At 41.5% G+C, this 22752-nt stretch overlaps 1 protein-coding gene across 1 annotated transcript in view; it reads right to left on the bottom strand.

The window, feature by feature from the left end:
- Nucleotides 1–22752, bottom strand: part of LOC115149587 (NACHT, LRR and PYD domains-containing protein 12-like) — a 40630-nt gene extending 17878 nt beyond the window's left edge. Inside the window, exons 1-4 of the mRNA XM_029692542.1 lie at nt 21423–22752; nt 20963–21136; nt 16058–16231; nt 5690–5863 (exon numbers count right to left, since the gene is read on the bottom strand). Of these exons, the coding sequence (XP_029548402.1) occupies nt 5690–5863; nt 16058–16231; nt 20963–21136; nt 21423–22729 (1829 nt within the window). The 5' untranslated portion in view covers nt 22730–22752. The remainder of the gene's footprint in view (nt 1–5689; nt 5864–16057; nt 16232–20962; nt 21137–21422) is intronic.

Below are 22752 nucleotides of genomic sequence, written 5' to 3'. Positions count from 1 at the left end.
CTCCTGCAGCAAAGCACCCCCCACAACATGATGCTGCCACCGCCGTGCTTCACAGTTGGGATGGTATGACGGCAGTGTGGTCCCATGGTGTTTAGACTTGCGTACTATTGATTGAACAGATGAACGTGTTACCTTCAGGCATTTGGAAATTGCTCCCAAGGATGAAGCAGACTTGTGGAGGTCTACAATTTTTTTTCTGAGATCTTGGCTGATTCCTTTTCATTTTCCCATGATGTCAAGCAAAGAGGCACTGAGTTTGAAGGTAGACCTTGAAATACATCCAAATTATGTCAATTAGTCTATCAGATGCTTCTAAAGCCATGACATCATTTTCTGGAATTTTCCAAGCTGTTTAAAGGCACAGTCAACTTAGTGTATGTAAACTTCTGACCCACTGGAATAGTGATACAGTGAATTATAAGTGAAATAATCTGTCTGTAAACAATTGTTTCAAAAATTACTTGTGTCATGCACAAAGTAGATGTCCTAACCGACTTGCCAAAACTATAGTTTGTTAACAAGACATTTGTGGAGTGGTTGAAAAACACGTTTTAATGACTCCAACCTAAGTGTATGTACACTTCCGACTTCAACTGTATGTGTTTCACAATTAAAAACGAAATTCTGATGATGCCATGATTAAGAAAAATCATGAATGAATCATAATGAGTGAGAAAGTTACAGAGGCCACAACAAAACATACTAACCTCTCACCATTACCAATAACAGAGGCTACAACAAAACATGCTAACCTCTCACTATTACCAATAACAGAGGCTACAACAAAACATGCTAACCTCTCACCATTACCAATAACAGAGGCTACAACAAAACATGCTAACCTCTCACCATTACCAATAACAGAGGCTACAACAAAACATGCTAACCTCTCACCATTACCAATAACAGAGACTACAACAAAACATGCTAACCTCTCACCATTACCAATAAGAGAGGCTACAACAAAACGTGCTAACCTCTCACCATTACCAATAACAGAGGCTACAACAAAACATGCTAACCTCTCACCATTACCAATAACAGAGGCTACAACAAAACATGCTAACCTCTCACCATCACCAATAACAGAGACTACAACAAAACATGCTAACCTCTCACCTTTACCAATTTATTTATTTATTTCGCCTTTATTTAACCAGGTAGGCAAGTTGAGAACAAGTTCTCATTTACAATTGCGACCTGGCCAAGATAAAGCAAAGCAGTTTGACACATATAACACAGAGTTACACATGGAGTTAAACAAATGTAACCCTCTCACCAGGCTTGAATATGACTCTCACAATATTAACATATGTAGAGTATCTCAGCAGCATGGGATGTTAGGTGAGAAGGACATCTCCAATAAGAATTCCTATCGTAAACTATCTAGGGTTATGACAATAGGGTATTAACTTCAGATGAAATGATTATAGGTTTCTGTTATTGAATCAGGATAAACCATCCCATGCATTAAATTGAAACAATCAATGACTCCACCAAGGCAACATACATAACGTTCCATATGTGTATTAAAACATTTTCAAACACAAATACATGTTCAGACACAACATCAAAATATATATTTTTTTAAATAAACCCCAATGAGTCGTGCACAACCCGTGTCCAAATGAAGCACCTCACATTGTGGTTACTCACGACTTGGTAGATATTCCCTCAGCGAAGTATGGCAGTTCCATGCAGGTTTCCTCACCAAGTCCAAGGCAGCACAGCTACCCATGCAGACAGTCCTCCTTAGTAACCGATATCCCCATGGCAACACAGCTACCCATGCAGACAGTACTCCTTAGTAACCGATATCCCCATGGCAGCACAGCTACCCATGCAGACAGTCCTCCTTAGTAACCGATATCCCCATGGCAACACAGCTACCCATGCAGACAGTACTCCTTAGTAACCGATATCCCCATGGCAGCACAGCTACCCATGCAGACAGTCCTCCTTAGTAACCGATATCCCCATGGCAACACAGCTACCCATGCAGACAGTACTCCTTAGCCGTAACCGATATCACCATGGCAACACGAACTCGTTAAGCTTCCCCAGCAATTATCTCCCGGTGTCACACGATGCTAGGCTAACCTCTAGGCTGGCTAATACCTCCACGACGAGACGGTAGCTTCAGTCTTTACTAAGTTTTAACTAAATTATAACAACTCTTTTATTAAATAAAACATGTATTTCCCTTCATGTCTTAGTAGCTATGGGTTTTGTTGTAGTTCTGTCGTCTTCTTTTATAATTTTTCTTCACCAACCGTCCTGAGGTAAAACGACCATCCTTTCATCAACGTCTTTTTCCCTCCCGTTAACCAGGTCAACTCCCATTGGCCACAACTTAACAAGCGACCTTATTGGTCAAAACTTCAACTTCAAAGTAAAACAAACTATTCACTTATACATTAAATAAATAAGTATATATACAATGTGAGCAAATTTAGTGAAATAAGGGAGGTAAAGGCAAAAAAAGGCCATGGTGGCAAAGTAAATACAATATAGCAAGTAAAACACTGGAATGGTAGATATGCAGTGGAAGAAAGTGCAAAGTAGAAATAATGGGGTGCAAAGGAGCTAAATAAATAAATACAGTAGGGGAAGAAGTAGTTGGGCTAAATTATAGATGGGCTATGTACAGGTGCAGTAATCTGTGAGCTGCTCTGGCAGCTGGTGCTTAAAGCTAGTGAGGGAGATAAGTGTTTCCAGTTTTAGAGATTTTTGTAGTTCGTTCCAGTCATTGGCAGCAGAGAACTGGAAGGAGAGGCGGCCAAAGGAGGAATTGGCTTTGGGGGTGACCAGGGAGATATACCTGCTGGAGCGCGTGCTATAGGTGGGTGCTGCTATGGTGACCAGCGAGCTGAGATAAGGGGGGACTTTACCTAGCAGGGTCTTGTAGATGACCTGGAGCCAGTGGGTTTGGCGACGAGTATGAAGCGAGGGCCAGACAACGAGAGCGTACAGGTCGCAGTGGTGGGTAGTGCAGTGGGGGAAAAAGTATTTGATCCCCTGCTGATTTTGTACGTTTGCCCACTTACAAAGAAATGATCAGTCTATAATTTTAATGGTAGGTTTATTTGAACAGTGAGAGACAGAATAACAGTAAAAAAATCCAGAAAAACGCATGTCAAAAATGTTGTACAATTATTAGCATTTTAATGAGGGAAATAAGTATTTGACCCCTCTGCAAAACATGACTTAGTACTTGGTGGCAAAACCCTTGTTGGCAATCACAGAGGTCAGACGTTTCTTGTAGTCGGCCACCAGGTCTGTAGACATGTCAGGTTTTTTTTGTCCCACTCCTCTTTGCAGATCTTCTCCAAGTCATTAAGGTTTCGAGGCTGACGTTTGGCAACTTGAACCTTCATCTCCCTCCACAGATTTTCTATGCGATTAAGGTCTGGAGACTGGCTAGGCCACAGGACCTTAATGTGCTTCTTCTTGAGCCACTCCTTTGTTGCCTTGGCCGTGTGTTTTGGGTCATTGTCATGCTGGAATACCCATCCACAACCCATTTTCAATGCCCTGGCTGAGGGAAGGAGGTTCTCACCCAAGATTTGACGCTACATGGCCCCGTCCATCGTCCCTTTGATGCAGTGAAGTTGTCCTGTCCCTTTAGCAGAAAAACACCCCCAAAGCATAATGTTTCCACCTCCATGTTTGACGGTGGAGATGGTGTTCTTGGGGTCATAGGCAGCATTCCTCCTCCTCCAAATACGGCGAGTTGAGTTGATGTCAAAGAGCTCCATTTTGGTCTCATCTGACCACAACACTTTCACCATTTGTCCTCTGAGTCATTCAGATGTTCATTGGCAAACTTCAGACGGGCATGTATATGTATTCTTGATCAGGGGGACCTTGCGGGCACTGCAGGATTTCAGTCCTTCGCGGCGTAGTGTGTTACCAATAGTTTTTTTGGTGACTATGGTCCCAGCTGCCTTGAGATCATTGACAAGATCCTCCCGTGTAGTTCTGGGCTGATTCCTCACCGTTCTCATGATCATTGCAACTCCACGAGGTGAGATCTTGCATGGAGCCCCAGGCCGAGGTATATTGACAGTTCTTTTGTGTTTCTTCCATTTGCAAATAATCGCACCAGATGTTGTCACCTTCTCACCAAGCTGCTTGGCGATGGTCGTGTAGCCCATTCCAGCCTTGTGTAGGTCTACAATCTTGTCCCTGACATCCTTGGAGAGCTCTTTGGTCTTGGCCATGGTGGAGAGTTTGGAATCTGATTGATTGATTGCTTCTGTGGACAGGTGTCTTTTATACAGGTAACAAGCTGCGGTTAGGAGCGCTCCCTTTAAGAGTGTGCTCCTAATCTCAGCTCGTTACCTGTATAAAAGACATCTGGGAGCCAGAAATGTTTCTGATTGAGAGGGGGTCAAATACTTATTTCCCTCATTAAAATGCAAATCAATTTATAACATTTCTGACATGAGTTTTTCTGGATGTTTTTGTTGTTATTCTGTCTCTCACTGTTCAAATAAACCTACCATTAAAATTATAGACTGATCCTTTCTTTGTCAGTGGACAAACGTACAAAATCAGCAGGGGATCAAATACTTTTTCCCCCCACTGTATCTGGGGCTTTGGTGACAAAACGGATGGCACTGTGATAGACTGCATCCAGTTTTCTGAGTAGGGTATTGGAGGCTATTTTGTAAATGACATTGCCGAAGTCGAGGATCAGGATGGTCACGTTTTACAAGGGTATGTTTGGCAGCATGAGTGAAGGATGCTATGTTGCGAAATTGGAAGCCAATTCTAGATTTAACTTTGGATTGGAGATGCTTATAGTGAGTCTGGAAGGAGAGTTTACAGTCTAACCAGACACCTAGGTATTTGTAGTTGTCCACATATTCTAAGTCAGAACCATCCAGAGTAGTGATGCTGGACAGGCGGGCAGGTGCAGGCAGCGATCGGTTGAAGAGCATGCATTTAGTTTTACTTGTATTTAAGAGCAGTTGGAGGCCACGGAAGGAGAGTTGTATGGCATTGAAGGTCGTCTGGAGGTTGGTTAACACAGTATCCAAAGAAGGGCCAGAAGTATACAGAATAACACCAATAACAGAGGGGGTCTGATCTTTGTGCCTCTGTAACTTTCTCATTCATCATCATTAACGATTCATTCATGATTATTCATAATCATGGTAGCATCCACATGAATGTAGAAGTGTTCAGAAACATCTTCTATTCTTACTGACAATACAAGTGAAGTGACTCCAAAATGACAGGACATTATTCACCATTCAGTTTCTATTAGGAAAAACATAATCCAAAACACAACCAAGACAAACTGCAAATGCATTCAACAAGTTTGTAGAATCACAAGCTTGATGTAATCACTGCAGGCATGGAATATGGGACTAAATACTAAACTCATGGCTACTTTAATACAATATAAGTGAATTTGTCCAAATATGTACAACTTTTTCAAATGGGAGAACTAAATACATAAAGCGCTTTCCTTTCTTAACAGTAACACAGCTATGTATGAAAATACCCTCAAATAAAAGGTGACATTCTGTACTGTCACCTAATATGAAACATTCTATCTCAAATCCAAAATGCTGGAGCATAGCACCACATTTAAAACTGTAAGCTTCACTGTCCAAACACATATGGTGTGGACTATGTGTGCCTGGTAAACTTGTTGACCAACTACAGGAATACTGACCTCAGAGTCTCCAGTTTACAGTGGAGATTCCCCAGTCCAGCAGAGAGCAGCTTCACTCCTGAATCCTTCAGGTCATTGTTACTCAGGTCCAGCTCTCTCAGGTGTGAGGGGTTTGACCTCAGAGCTGAGACCAGAGAATCACAGCCTTCCTCTGTGACTCCACAGCCTGACAGCCTGCAGAGTCAAATCACATTAAAATCACACTGCTATGCTTTGGTGGTGAAAATAGTGGCAGTATCATTTTTCAACATATTCAGATATCAGTGTCCTGAAACCTTCCATATCTATTCGTAAATGAATGTATCATCATTAAAAATGACAAATTATCAAAGTTTTGCCTGCAGATAGAAACATGTAAAGGACAAATATTTGAGTAGACTGACCAGACCAGTTTAAAAAGCAGTATCAGTCAGAAGACAGACAGTGAGGTATCAGATTTAGATTGTATTGAGTATACAGTCCACATCATATCTATTTTGACAGTGAAGCAAACATTTTAAATGTGGCTCTATACTCCAACATCTTGGATTTCAGATCAAATGTTTCATATGAGGTGACAGTATATAATGTCACCTTTTATTTGAGGGTATTTTAATACATACAGTTGAAGTCAGAAGTTTACATACACCTTAGCCAAATGCATTTAAACTCAATTTTTTCAATTCCTGACATTTAATCCTAGTAAAAATTCCACGGTTTTGGTCAGTTAGGATCACCACTTTATTTTAAGAATGTGAAATGTCAGAAAAATAGTAGAGAGAATGATTTATTTCAGCTTTTAATTCTTTCATCCCATTCCCAGTGGGTCAGAAGTTTACATACACTCAATTAGTATTTGGTAGCATTGCCTTTAAATGGTTTAACTTGGGTTAAATGTTTCAGGTAGCCTTCCACAAGCTTCCCACAATAAGTTGGGTGAATTTTGGCCCATTCCTCCTGACAGAGCTGGTGTAACTGAGTCAGGTTTGTAGGGCTCCTTGCTCACACACGCTTTTTCAATTCTGGCCACAAATTTTCTATAGGATTGAGGTCAGGCTTTTGTGATGGCCACTCCAATACCTTGACTTTGTTGTCCTTAATCCATTTTGCCACAACTTTGGAAGTATGCTTGGGGTCATTGTCCATTTGGAAGACCCATTTGTGACCAAGCTTTAACTTCCTGACTGATGTCTTGAGATGTTGCTTCAATATATCCACAATTTTCCTGCCTCATGATTCCATCTTTTTTGTGAAGTGCACCAGTCCCTCCTGCAGCAAAGCACCCCCACAACATGATGCTGCCACCGCCGTGCTTCACAGTTGGGATGGTATGACGGCAGTGTGGTCCCATGGTGTTTAGACTTGCGTACTATTGATTGAACAGATGAACGTGTTACCTTCAGGTATTTGGAAATTGCTCCCAAGGATGAACCATACTTGTGGAGGTCTACAATTTTTTTTCTGAGATTTTGGCTGATTCCTTTTCATTTTCCCATGATATCAAGCAAAGAGGCACTGAGTTTGAAGGTAGGCCTTGAAATACATCCAAATTATGTCAATTAGTCTATCCGATGCTTCTAAAGCCATGACATCATTTTCTGGAATTTTCCAAGCTGTTTAAAGGCACAGTCAACTTAGTGCATTTAAACTTCTGACCCACTGGAATTGTGATACAGTGAATTATAAGTGAAATAATCTGTCTGTAAACAATGGTTTCAAAAATGACTTGTGTCATGCACAAAGTAGATGTCCTAACCGACTTGCCAAAACTATAGTTTGTTAACAAGAAATTTGTAGAGGTTCAAAAACACGTTTTAATGACTCCAACCTAAGTGCATGTACACTTCTGACTTCAACTGTATGTGTTTCACAATTAAAAACAAAAATCTGATGATGCCATGATTAAGAAGAATCATGAATGAATCATAATGAGTGAGAAAGTTACAGAGGCCACAACAAAACATGCTAACCTCTCACCTTTACCAATAACAGAGTCTACAACAAAACATGCTAACCTCTCACCATTACCAATAACAGAGGCTACAACAAAACATGCTAACCTCTCACCATTACCAATAACAGAGGCTACAACAAAACATGCTAACCTCTCACCATTACCAATAACAGAGGCTACAACAAAACATGCTAACCTCTCACCTTTACCAATAACAGAGCCTACAACAAAACATGCTAATCTCTCACCATTACCAATAACAGAGGCTACAACAAAACATGCTAACCTCTCACCATTACCAATAACAGAGGCTACAACAAAACATGCTAACCTCTCACCATTACCAATAACAGAGGCTACAACAAAACATACTAAACTCTCACCATTACCAATAACAGAGGCTACAACAAAACATGCTAACCTCTCACCATTACCAATAACAGAGGATACAACAAAACATGCTAACCTCTCACCATCACCAATAACAGAGGCTACAACAAAACATCCTAACCTCTCACCATTACCAATAACAGAGGCTACAACAAAACATGCTAACCTCTCACCATTACCAATAACAGAGGCTACAACAAAACATCCTAACCTCTCACCATTACCAATAACAGAGGCTACAACAAAACATGCTAACCTCTCACCATTACCAATAACAGAGGCTACAACAAACATGCTAACCTCTCACCATTACCAATAACAGAGGCTACAACAAAACATGCTAACCTCTCACCATTACCAATAACAGAGGCTACAACAATACATGCTAACCTCTCACCATTACCAATAACAAGAGGCTACAACAAAACATGCTAACCTCTCACCATTACCAATAAAAGAGGATACAACAAAACATGCTAACCTCTCACCATTACCAGTAAGAGGCTACAACAAAACATGCTAACCTCTCACCATTACCAATAACAGAGGCTACAACAAAACATGCTAACCTCTCCCCATTACTAATAACAGAGCCTACAACAAAACATGCTAACCTCTCACCATTACCAATAACAGAGGATACAACAAAACATGCCAACCTCTCACCATTACCAATAACAGAGACTACAACAAAACATGCTAACCTCTCACCATTACCAATAAGAGAGGCTACAACAAAACATGCTAACCTCTCACCATTACTAATAACAGAGACTACAACAAAACATGCTAACCTCTCACCATTACCAATAACAGAGGCTACAACAAAACATGCTAACCTCTCACCATTACCAATAACAGAGACTACAACAAAACATGCTAACCTCTCACCATTACCAATAAGAGAGGCTACAACAAAACATGCTAACCTCTCACCATTACCAATAACAGAGGCTACAACAAAACATGCTAACCTCTCACCATTACCAATAACAGAGGCTACAACAAAACATGCTAACCTCTCACCATCACCAATAACAGAGACTACAACAAAACATGCTAACCTCTCACCTTTACCAATTTATTTATTTATTTCGCCTTTATTTAACCAGGTAGGCAAGTTGAGAACAAGTTCTCATTTACAATTGCGACCTGGCCAAGATAAAGCAAAGCAGTTTGACACATATAACACAGAGTTACACATGGAGTTAAACAAATGTAACCCTCTCACCAGGCTTGAATATGACTCTCACAATATTAACATATGTAGAGTATCTCAACAGCATGGGATGTTAGGTGAGAAGGACATCTCCAATAAGAATTCCTATTGTAAACTATCTAGGGTTATGACAATAGGGTATTAACTTCAGATGAAATGATTATAGGTTTCTGTTATTGAATCAGGATAAACCATCCCATGCATTAAATTGAAACAATCAATGACTCCACCAAGGCAACATACATAACGTTCCATATGTGTATTAAAACATTTTCAAACACAAATACATGTTCAGACACAACATCAAAATATATATTTTTTTAAATAAACCCCAATGAGTCGTGCACAACCCGTGTCCAAATGAAGCACCTCACATTGTGGTTACTCACGACTTGGTAGATATTCCCTCAGCGAAGTATGGCAGTTCCATGCAGGTTTCCTCACCAAGTCCAAGGCAGCACAGCTACCCATGCAGACAGTCCTCCTTAGTAACCGATATCCCCATGGCAACACAGCTACCCATGCAGACAGTACTCCTTAGTAACCGATATCCCCATGGCAGCACAGCTACCCATGCAGACAGTCCTCCTTAGTAACCGATATCCCCATGGCAACACAGCTACCCATGCAGACAGTACTCCTTAGTAACCGATATCCCCATGGCAGCACAGCTACCCATGCAGACAGTCCTCCTTAGTAACCGATATCCCCATGGCAACACAGCTACCCATGCAGACAGTACTCCTTAGCCGTAACCGATATCACCATGGCAACACGAACTCGTTAAGCTTCCCAAGCAATTATCTCCCGGTGTCACACGATGCTAGGCTAACCTCTAGACTGGCTAATACCTCCACGACGAGACAGTAGCTTCAGTCTTTACTAAGTTTTAACTAAATTATAACAACTCTTTTATTAAATAAAACATGTATTTCCCTTCATGTCTTAGTAGCTATGGGTTTTGTTGTAGTTCTGTCGTCTTCTTTTATAATTTTTCTTCACCAACCGTCCTGAGGTAAAACGACCATCCTTTCATCAATGTCTTTTTCCCTCCCGTTAACCAGGTCAACTCCCATTGGCCACAACTTAACAAGCGACCTTATTGGTCAAAACTTCAACTTCAAAGTAAAACAAACTATTCACTTATACATTAAATAAATAAGTATATATACAATGTGAGCAAATTTAGTGAAATAAGGGAGGTAAAGGCAAAAAAAGGCCATGGTGGCAAAGTAAATACAATATAGCAAGTAAAACACTGGAATGGTAGATATGCAGCGGAAGAAAGTGCAAAGTAGAAATAATGGGGTGCAAAGGAGCTAAATAAATAAATACAGTAGGGGAAGAAGTAGTTGGGCTAAATTATAGATGGGCTATGTAGAGGTGCAGTAATCTGTGAGCTGCTCTGGCAGCTGGTGCTTAAAGCTAGTGAGGGAGATAAGTGTTTCCAGTTTTAGAGATTTTTGTAGTTCGTTCCAGTCATTGGCAGCAGAGAACTGGAAGGAGAGGCGGCCAAAGGAGGAATTGGCTTTGGGGGTGACCAGGGAGATATACCTGCTGGAGCGCGTGCTACAGGTGGGTGCTGCTATGGTGAACAGTGAGCGGAGATAAGGGGGGACTTTACCTAGCAGGGTCTTGTAGATGACCTGGAGCCAGTGGGTTTGGCGACGAGTATGAAGCGAGGGCCAGACAACGAGAGCGTACAGGTCGCAGTGGTGGGTAGTGCAGTGGGGGAAAAAGTATTTGATCCCCTGCTGATTTTGTACGTTTGCCCACTTACAAAGAAATGATCAGTCTATAATTTTAATGGTAGGTTTATTTGAACAGTGAGAGACAGAATAACAGCAAAAAAATCCAGAAAAACACATGTCAAAAATGTTGTACAATTATTAGCATTTTAATGAGGGAAATAAGTATTTGACCCCTCTGCAAAACATGACTTAGTACTTGGTGGCAAAACCCTTGTTGTATGGTAGATATGCAGCGGAAGAAAGTGCAAAGTAGAAATAATGGGGTGCAAAGGAGCTAAATAAATAAATACAGTATACGAAACGCTTCAGTCTGGTTTTAGACCCCATCATAGCACTGAGACTGCACTTGTGAAGGTGGTGAATGACCTTTTAATGACGTCAGACCGAGGCTCTGCATCTGTCCTCATGCTCCTAGATCTTAGTGCCGCTTTTGATACCATCGATCACCACATTCTTTTGGAGAGATTGGAAACCCAAATTGGTCTACATGGACAAGTTCTGGCCTGGTTTAGATCTTATCTGTCGGAAAGATATCAGTTTGTCTCTGTGAATGGTTCGTCCTCTGACAAATCAATTGTAAATTTCGGTGTTCCTCAAGGTTCCGTTCTAGGACCACTATTGTTTTCACTATATATTTTACCTCTTGGGGATGTCATTCGAAAACATAATGTTAAATTTCACTGCTATGCGGACGACACACAGCTGTACATTTCAATGAAACATGGTGAAGCCCCAAAATTGCCCTCGCTAGAAGCCTGTGTTTCAGACATAAGGAAGTGGATGGCTGCAAATTTTTTACTTTTAAACTCGGACAAAACAGAGATGCTTGTCCTAGGTCCCAAGAAACAAAGAGATCTTCTGTTGAATCTGACAATTAATCTGGATGGTTGTACAGTCGTCTCAAATAAAACTGTGAAGGACCTCGGCGTTACTCTGGACCCTGATCTCTCTTTTGAAGAACATATCAAGACTGCTTCAAGGACAGCTTTTTTCCATCTACGTAACATTGCAAAAATCAGAAACTTTCTGTCCAAAAATGACGCAGAAAAATTAATCCATGCTTTTGTTACTTCTAGGCTCGACTACTGCAATGCTCTACTTTCCGGCTACCCGGATAAAGCACTAAACAAACTTCAGTTAGTGCTAAATACGGCTGCTAGAATCCTGACTAGAACCAAAAAATTTGATCATATTACTCCAGTGCTAGCTTCCCTACACTGGCTTCCTGTTAAGGCAAGGGCTGATTTCAAGGTTTTACTGCTAACCTACAAAGCATTACATGGGCTTGCTCCTACCTATCTTTCCGATTTGGTCCTGCCGTACATACCTACACGTACGCTACGGTCACAAGACGCAGGCCTCCTAATTGTCCCTAGAATTTCTAAGCAAACGGCTGGAGGTAGGGCTTTCTCCTATAGAGCTCCATTTTTATGGAATGGTCTGCCTACCCATGTGAGAGACGCAGACTCAGTCTCAACCTTTAAGTCTTTACTGAAGACTTATCTCTTCAGTAGGTCCTATGATTAAGTATAGTCTGGCCCAGGAGTGTGAAGGTGAACGGAAAGGCTGGAGCAACGAACCGCCCTTGCTGTCTCTGCCTTGTTGGTTCCCCTCTTCCCACTGGGATTCTCTGCCTCTAACCCTTTTACAGGGGCTGAGTCACTGACTTACTGGTGTTCTTCCATGCCGTCCATGGGAGGGGTGCGTCACTTGAGTAGGTTGAGCCACTGACGTGGTCTTCCTGTCTGGGTTGGCGCCCCCCCCTTGGGTTGTGCCGTGGCGGACATCTTTGTGGGCTATACTCGGCCTTGTCTTCGGACGGTAAGTTGGTGGTTGTAGATATCCCTCTAGTGGTGTGGGGGCTGTGCTTTGGCAAAGTGGGTGGGGTTATATCCTGCCTGTTTGGCCCTGTCCGGGGGTATCATCGGATGGGGCCACAGTGTCTTCTGATCCCTCCTGTCTCAGCCTCCAGTATTTATGCTGCAGTAGTTTATGTGTCGGGGGGCTAGGGTCAGTCTGTTACATCTGGAGTATTCTCTTGTCTTATCCGGTGTCCTGTGTGAATGTAAATGTGCTCTCTCTAATTCTCTCTTTCTTTCTTTCTTTCTTTCTTTCTTTCTTTCTTTCTTTCTTTCTCTCTCTCGGAGGACCTGAGCCCTAGGACTACCTGGCATGATGACTCCTTGCTGTCCCCAGTCCACCTGGCCATGCTGCTGCTCCAGTTTCAACTGTTCTGCCTGCGGCTACGGAACCCTGACCTGTTCACCGGACGTGCTTGTTGCATCCTCGACAATTACTATGATTATTATTATTTGACCATGCTGGTCATTTACGAACATTTTAACATCTTGACCATGTCCTGTTATAATATCCACCCGGCACAGCCAGAAGAGGACTGGCCACCCCTCATAGCCTGGTTCCTCTCTAGGTTTCTTCCTAGGTTTTTGGCCTTTCTCAGGAGTTTTTCCTAGGGAGTTTTTCCCAGCCACCGTGCTTCTTTCACATGCATTGCTTGCTGTTTGGGGTTTTAGGCTGGGTTTCTGTACAGCACTTTGAGATTTCAGCTGATGTACGAAGGGCTATATAAATAAATTTGATTTGATTTGATTTGATTTGTTGGCAATCACAGAGGTCAGACGTTTCTTGTAGTTGGCCACCAGGTTTGCACACATGTCAGGTTTTTTTTGTCCCACTCCTCTTTGCAGATCTTCTCCAAGTCATTAAGGTTTCGAGGCTGACGTTTGGCAACTTGAACCTTCATCTCCCTCCACAGATTTTCTATGCGATTAAGGTCTGGAGACTGGCTAGGCCACAGGACCTTAATGTGCTTCTTCTTGAGCCACTCCTTTGTTGCCTTGGCCGTGTGTTTTGGGTCATTGTCATGCTGGAATACCCATCCACAACCCATTTTCAATGCCCTGGCTGAGGGAAGGAGGTTCTCACCCAAAATTTGACGCTACATGGCCCCGTCCATCGTCCCTTTGATGCAGTGAAGTTGTCCTGTCCCTTTAGCAGAAAAACACCCCCAAAGCATTATGTTTCCACCTCCATGTTTGACGGTGGAGATGGTGTTCTTGGGGTCATAGGCAGCATTCCTCCTCCTCCAAATACGGCGAGTTGAGTTGATGTCAAAGAGCTCCATTTTGGTCTCATCTGACCACAACACTTTCACCATTTGTCCTCTGAGTCATTCAGATGTTCATTGGCAAACTTCAGACGGGCATGTATATGTATTCTTGATCAGGGGGACCTTGCGGGCACTGCAGGATTTCAGTCCTTCGCGGCGTAGTGTGTTACCAATAGTTTTTTTGGTGACTATGGTCCCAGCTGCCTTGAGATCATTGACAAGATCCTCCCGTGTAGTTCTGGGCTGATTCCTCACCGTTCTCATGATCATTGCAACTCCACGAGGTGAGATCTTGCATGGAGCCCCAGGCCGAGGTATATTGACAGTTCTTTTGTGTTTCTTCCATTTGCAAATAATCGCACCAGATGTTGTCACCTTCTCACCAAGCTGCTTGGCGATGGTCGTGTAGCCCATTCCAGCCTTGTGTAGGTCTACAATCTTGTCCCTGACATCCTTGGAGAGCTCTTTGGTCTTGGCCATGGTGGAGAGTTTGGAATCTGATTGATTGATTGCTTCTGTGGACAGGTGTCTTTTATACAGGTAACAAGCTGCGGTTAGGAGCGCTCCCTTTAAGAGTGTGCTCCTAATCTCAGCTCGTTACCTGTATAAAAGACATCTGGGAGCCAGAAATGTTTCTGATTGAGAGGGGGTCAAATACTTATTTCCCTCATTAAAATGCAAATCAATTTATAACATTTCTGACATGAGTTTTTCTGGATGTTTTTGTTGTTATTCTGTCTCTCACTGTTCAAATAAACCTACCATTAAAATTATAGACTGATCCTTTCTTTGTCAGTGGACAAACGTACAAAATCAGCAGGGGATCAAATACTTTTTCCCCCCACTGTATCTGGGGCTTTGGTGACAAAACGGATGGCACTGTGATAGACTGCATCCAGTTTTCTGAGTAGGGTATTGGAGGCTATTTTGTAAATGACATTGCTGAAGTCGAGGATCGGTAGGATGGTCAGTTTTACAAGGGTATGTTTGGCAGCATGAGTGAAGGATGCTATGTTGCGAAATTGGAAGCCAATTCTAGATTTAACTTTGGATTGGAGATGCTTATAGTGAGTCTGGAAGGAGAGTTTACAGTCTAACCAGACACCTAGGTATTTGTAGTTGTCCACATATTCTAAGTCAGAACCATCCAGAGTAGTGATGCTGGACAGGCGGGCAGGTGCAGGCAGCGATCGGTTGAAGAGCATGCATTTAGTTTTACTTGTATTTAAGAGCAGTTGGAGGCCACGGAAGGAGAGTTGTATGGCATTGAAGGTCGTCTGGAGGTTGGTTAACACAGTATCCAAAGAAGGGCCAGAAGTATACAGAATAACACCAATAACAGAGGGGGTCTGATCTTTGTGCCTCTGTAACTTTCTCATTCATCATCATTAACGATTCATTCATGATTATTCATAATCATGGTAGCATCCACATGAATGTAGAAGTGTTCAGAAACATCTTCTATTCTTACTGACAATACAAGTGAAGTGACTCCAAAATGACAGGACATTATTCACCATTCAGTTTCTATTAGGAAAAACATAATCCAAAACACAACCAAGACAAACTGCAAATGCATTCAACAAGTTTGTAGAATCACAAGCTTGATGTAATCACTGCAGGCATGGAATATGGGACTAAATACTAAACTTATGGCTACTTTAATACAATATAAGTGAATTTGTCCAAATATGTACAACTTTTTCAAATGGGAGAACTAAATACATAAAGTGCTTTCCTTTCTTAACAGTAACACAGCTATGTATGAAAATACCCTCAAATAAAAGGTGACATTCTGTACTGTCACCTGATATGAAACATTCTATCTCAAATCCAAAATGCTGGAGCATAGCACCACATTTAAAACTGTAAGCTTCACTGTCCAAACACATATGGTGTGGACTATGTGTGCCTGGTAAACTTGTTGACCAACTACAGGAATACTGACCTCAGAGTCTCCAGTTTACAGTGGAGATTCCCCAGTCCAGCAGAGAGCAGCTTCACTCCTGAATCCTTCAGGTCATTGTTACTCAGGTCCAGCTCTCTCAGGTGTGAGGGGTTTGACTCCAGAGCTGAGACCAGAGAAGCACAGCCTTCCTCTGTGACTCCACAGCCTGACAGCCTGCAAAGAGTCAAATCACATTAAAATCACACTGCTATGCTTTGGTGGTGAAAATAGTGGCAGTATCATTTTTCAACATATTCAGATATCAGTGTCCTGAAACCTTCCATATCTATTCGTAAATTAATGTATCATCATTAAAAATGACAAATTATCAAAGTTTTGCCTGCAGATAGAAACATGTAAAGGACAAATATTTGAGTAGACTGACCAGACCAGTTTAAAAAGCAGTATCAGTCAGAAGACAGACAGTGAGGTATCAGATTTAGATTGTATTGAGTATACAGTCCACATCATATCTATTTTGACAGTGAAGCAAACATTTTAAATGTGGCTCTATACTCCAACATCTTGGATTTCAGATCAAATGTTTCATATGAGGTGACAGTATATAATGTCACCTTTTATTTGAGGGTATTTTAATACATACAGTTGAAGTCAGAAGTTTACATACACCTTAGCCAAATGCATTTAAACTGAATTTTTTCAATTCCTGACATTTAATCCTAGTAAAAATTCCCTGGTTTTGGTCAGTTAGGATCACCACTTTATTTTAAGAATGTGAAATGTCAGAAAAATAGTAGAGAGAATGATTTATTTCAGCTTTTAATTCTTTCATCCCATTCCCAGTGGGTCAGAAGTTTACATACACTCAATTAGTATTTGGTAGCATTGCCTTTAAATGGTTTAACTTGGGTTAAATGTTTCAGGTAGCCTTCCACAAGCTTCCCACAATAAGTTGGGTGAATTTTGGCCCATTCCTCCTGACAGAGCTGGTGTAACTGAGTCAGGTTTGTAGGGCTCCTTGCTCACACACGCTTTTTCAATTCTGGCCACAAATTTTCTATAGGATTGAGGTCAGGCTTTTGTGATGGCCACTCCAATACCTTGACTTTGTTGTCCTTAATCCATTTTGCCACAACTTTGGAAGTATGCTTGGGGTCATTGTCCATTTGGAAGACCCATTTGTGACCAAGCTTTAACTTCCTGACTGATGTCTTGAGATGTTGCTTCAATATATCCACAATTTTCCTGCCTCATGATTCCATCTATTTTGTGAAGTGCACCAGTCCCTCCTGCAGCAAAGCACCCCCACAACATGATGCTGCCACCGCCGTGCTTCACAGTTGGGATGGTATGACGGCAGTGTGGTCCCATGGTGTTTAGACTTGCGTACTATTGATTGAACAGATGAACGTGTTACCTTCAGGCATTTGGAAATTGCTCCCAAGGATGAACCATACTTGTGGAGGTCTACAATTTTTTTTCTGAGATTTTGGCTGATTCCTTTTCATTTTCCCATGATATCAAGCAAAGAGGCACTGAGTTTCAAGGTAGGCCTTGAAATACATCCAAACTATGTCAATTAGTCTATCCGATGCTTCTAAAGCCATGAAATCATTTTCTGGAATTTTCCAAGCTGTTTAAAGGCACAGTCAACTTAGTGCATTTAAACTTCTGACACACGTGAATTGTGATACAGTGAATTATAAGTGAAATAATCTGTCTGTAAACAATGGTTTCAAAAATGACTTGTGTCATGCACAAAGTAGATGTCCTAACCGACTTGCCAAAACTATAGTTTGTTAACAAGAAATTTGTAGAGGTTCAAAAACACGTTTTAATGACTCCAACCTAAGTGCATGTACACTTCTGACTTCAACTGTATGTGTTTCACAATTAAAAACGAAAATCTGATGATGCCATGATTAAGAAGAATCATGAATGAATCATAATGAGTGAGAAAGTTACAGAGGCCACAAAAAACATGCTAACCTCTCACCTTTACCAATAACAGAGGCTACAACAAAACATGCTAACCTCTCACCATTACCAATAACAGAGGCTACAACAAAACATGCTAACCTCTCACCATTACCAATAACAGAGGCTACAACAAAACATGCTAACCTCTCACCTTTACCAATAACAGAGCCTACAACAAAACATGCTAATCTCTCACCATTACCAATAACAGAGGCTACAACAAAACATGCTAACCTCTCACCATTACCAATAACAGAGGCTACAACAAAACATGCTAACCTCTCACCATTACTAATAACAGAGGCTACAACAAAACATACTAAACTCTCACCATTACCAATAACAGAGGCTACAACAAAACATGCTAACCTCTCACCATTACCAATAACAGAGGATACAACAAAACATTCTAACCTCTCACCATTACCAGTAAGAGGCTACAACAAAACATGCTAATCTCTCACCATTACCAATAACAGAGGATACAACAAAACATGCTAACCTCTCACCATTACCAATAACAGAGGCTACAACAAAATATGCTAACCTCTCACCATTACCAATAACAGAGGATACAACAAAACATGCTAACCTCTCACCATTACCAATAACAGAGGATACAACAAAACATGCTAACCTTTCACCATTACCAATAACAGAGACTACAACAAAACATACTAACCTCTCACCATCACCAATAACAGAGGCTACAACAAAACATCCTAACCTCTCACCATTACCAATAACAGAGGCTACAACAAAACATGCTAACCTCTCACCATTACCAATAACAGAGGCTACAACAAACATGCTAACCTCTCACCATTACCAATAACAGAGGCTACAACAAAACATGCTAACCTCTCACCATTACCAATAACAGAGGCTACAACAATACATGCTAACCTCTCACCATTACCAATAACAAGAGGCTACAACAAAACATGCTAACCTCTCACCATTACCAATAAAAGAGGATACAACAAAACATGCTAACCTCTCACCATTACCAGTAAGAGGCTACAACAAAACATGCTAACCTCTCACCATTACCAATAATAGAGGCTACAACAAAACATGCTAACCTCTCCCCATTACTAATAACAGCGACTACAACAAAACATGCTAACCTCTCACCATTACCAATAACAGAGGATACAACAAAACATGCTAACCTCTCACCATTACCAATAACAGAGGCTACAACAAAACATGCTAACCTCTCACCATTACCAATAACAGAGGCTACAACAAAACATGCTAACCTCTCACCATTACCAATAACAGAGGCTACAACAAAACATGCTAACCTCTCACCATTACCAATAACAGAGGCTACAACAAAACATGCTAACCTCTCACCATTACCAATAACAGAGGCTACAACAAAACATACCAACCTCTCACCATTACCAATAACCGAGGCTACAACAAAACATGCTAACCTCTCACCATTACCAATAACAGAGGATAAAATAAAACATGCTAACCTCTCACCATTACCAATAACAGAGGCTACAACAAAACATGCTAACCTCTCACCATTACCAATAACAGAGACTACAACAAAACTTGCTAACCTCTCACCATTACCAATAACAGAGGCTACAACAAAACATGCTAACCTCTCCCCATTACTAATAACAGAGACTACAACAAAACATGCTAACCTTTCACCATTACCAATAACAGAGGCTACAACAAAACATGCTAACCTCTCACCATTACATATAACAGAGACTACAACAAAACATGCTAACCTCTCACCGTTACCAATAACAGAGCCTACAACAAAACATGCTAACCTCTCACCATCACCAATAACAGAGGCTACAACAAAACATGCTAACCTCTCACCATTACCAATAACAAGAGGCTACAACAAAACATGCTAACCTCTCACCATTACCAATAACAGAGGATACAACAAAACATGCTAACCTCTCACCATTACCAATAACAGAGACTACAACAAAACATGCTAACCTCACACCATTACCAATAACAGAGGATACAACAAAACATGCTAACCTCTCACCATTACCAATAACAGAGACTACAACAAAACATGCTAACCTCACACCATTACCAATAACAGAGGCTACAACAAAACATGCTAATCTCTCACCATTACCAATAACAGAGGGGGTTTGATCTTTGTGCCTCCGTTTCTCATTTATCATCATTCACGATTCATTCATGGTTATTCATAATCATGGTAGCATCCACATGAATGTAGAAGTCACTGACAATACAAGTGAAGTGACTCCAAAATGACAGGACATTATTCACCAATCAGTTTCTATTAGGAAAAACATCATCCAAAACACAACCAAGACCAACTGCAAATGAATTCAACAAGTTAGTAGGATCACAAGCTTGATGTAATCACTGCAGGTGTCAGGAATCCCCCTTCCTTACTGTTTTCTGTTTGGTGTCTAAGGGTGCGTTCAGAAACGTATCTGGTTGCCAGGCGACGAAGTTAGGCGGGAGATCTAGTGATATTATTACCCCGTCTGGTTGCCAGGCAACGAAGTTAGGCGGGAGTCCTAGTGATTACCCGCACCTGCATCTCATCAACCTTCTGCACACCTGGTCCTGATCATCACCTCTTCATAAGCCCTGAGCTGACATCCATTCCCTGCTGGATCGTTAGCAATGAACAGTATGTTGTGCCAGCGTATCAGCCACATGTTTCCTGAGCTAGTCTTGTTGTTTTGTTCTTGTTATTGTTAATTACACATCAAGACTACCAATAAATACTCACCTTCATTTTACTCACCTTGTCCTGGTCTGCTTCTGGGTTCAGTCTTAGAGAAACGTGACAGCAGGCATGGAATATGGGACAACATGCTAAACTTATGGCTACTTTAATACACTATAAGTAATATGTCTGAATAATTACGACTTTTTCAAATGGGAGAACAACATGCATAAAGTACTTTCATATCTGATAATACTGACCTCAGAGTCTCCAGTCTGCAGTGGGGATTCCCCAGTCCAGTAGAGAGCAGCTTCACGCCTGAATCCTTCAGGCCATTGTTACTCAGGTCCAGCTCTCTCAGGTGTGAGGGGTTTGACCTCAGAGCTGAGACCAGAGAATCACAGCCTTCCTCTGAGACTCCACAGCCTGACAGCCTGACAAAAAGATCATCATGACTTCACAAACACACTGCTCATTTAACGATTAGTGTAGAAGCACACTATGGCAGATGCATTTGGTTTATTCTCTCAAACAACATATAGATTCTTCTTCTGTCTCCTAGAGTTGTATGGTCATATTGTTATACTAATGTGAAAATCAAAGCATTTATTCAATATGTTATTCATTATAATATTATATACATATTATAATACATATTTTTCTCTAAACTGAATATTTCTTCCTGATAATTAGTTCTTATATGTCATTTTATTTACTCACAGAGCAGCTCTGGAGGCTTTGACAACTGGCAGCAGCCTCAGAAGACCTTCCTCTGATCTGGAGTATTTCTTCAGGTCAAACACATCCAGCTCCTTTTCTGAAGTCAGCAACACAAAGACCAGAGCTGACCACTGTGCAGGTGACAGGTTGGGTTCTGAGAGACTTCCTGATCTCAGGTAGCTTTGGATCTCCTCCACTAGAGAATGGTCATTCAGTTCATTCAGACAGTGGAACAGATTGATGCTCCTCTCTGGAGAGAGATTCTTCCCGATCTTCTGCTTGATGTACTTGACTGTTTCTTCATGGCTCTGTGAGCTGCTTCTTGTCTTTGTCAGTAGACCTCGTAAGTGCTTCTGATTGGACTCCAGTGAGAGGCCCAGTAGGAAGCGGAGGAAAAGGTCCAGGTCTCCCGTCTCACTGTGTAAGGCTTTATCCACAGCACTCTTGTAGAAAGTAACTTCAGACTTGTCTTTTGTTTTCAGTTTTTTCATTAGATTCTCATTGTTGTTGATGAATGAGAGGAACACATATACAGCAGCCAGAAACTCCTGAATGCTCAGATGCACGAAGCAGTACACCTTGTCTTGGTACAGCCCACATTCCTCTTTAAAGATCTGTGTGCACAATCCTGAGTACACTGAGGCTTCATTGACATCAATGCCAGCCTCCTTCAGGTCTTCTTCATAGAAAATCAGATTGCCGTTCACAAGCTGTTGAAAAGCCAGTTTTCCCAGTGACAGAATGCTCTCGTTATTCCAGTGTGGACCTGTCTCTTCTTTCCCAAGATACTTTTCATTTTTCTGTTTGGTATGAAACACCACAAGGTGTGTGTACATCTCAGTCAGAGTCTTGGGCATCTCTTCTCTCTTATGTTTCAGCATGTGTTCGAGGACTGTTGCAGAAATCCAACAGAAGACTGGAATGTGGCACATGATGTGGAGGCTCCTTGATGTCTTTATGTGTGAGATAATTCTGCTGGCCAGGTCCTCATCATTGAATCTCTTCCTGAAGTACTCCTCCTTCTGTGGGTCATTGAACCCTCGTACCTCTGTTACCTGGTCAACACACTCTGAAGGTATCCTATTGGCTGCTGCAGGTCGGGTAGTTATCCAGAGGAGAGCAGAGGGAAGCAGATTTCCCTTGATGAGATTTGTCAGCAGAACATCCACTGAGGTTGACTTTGTGACGTCCCAACAGATCTTGTTATTTTGGAAGTCTAGGGGCAGTCGGCACTCATCCAGACCATCAAAGATGAACAGAACTTTGTACTTGTTGTAGATGGAGATTCCTGATTGTTTGGTTTCCATTGAGAAGTGATTAAGAAGTTCAA

The sequence above is a fragment of the Salmo trutta genome, chromosome 15 (genome assembly GCF_901001165.1).
Source record: "Salmo trutta chromosome 15, fSalTru1.1, whole genome shotgun sequence".
Classification (NCBI taxonomy): domain Eukaryota; kingdom Metazoa; phylum Chordata; class Actinopteri; order Salmoniformes; family Salmonidae; genus Salmo; species Salmo trutta.
The sequence above is the reverse complement of the archived record's forward strand: the minus strand, read 5'-3'. Positions and strand labels throughout refer to the sequence as shown.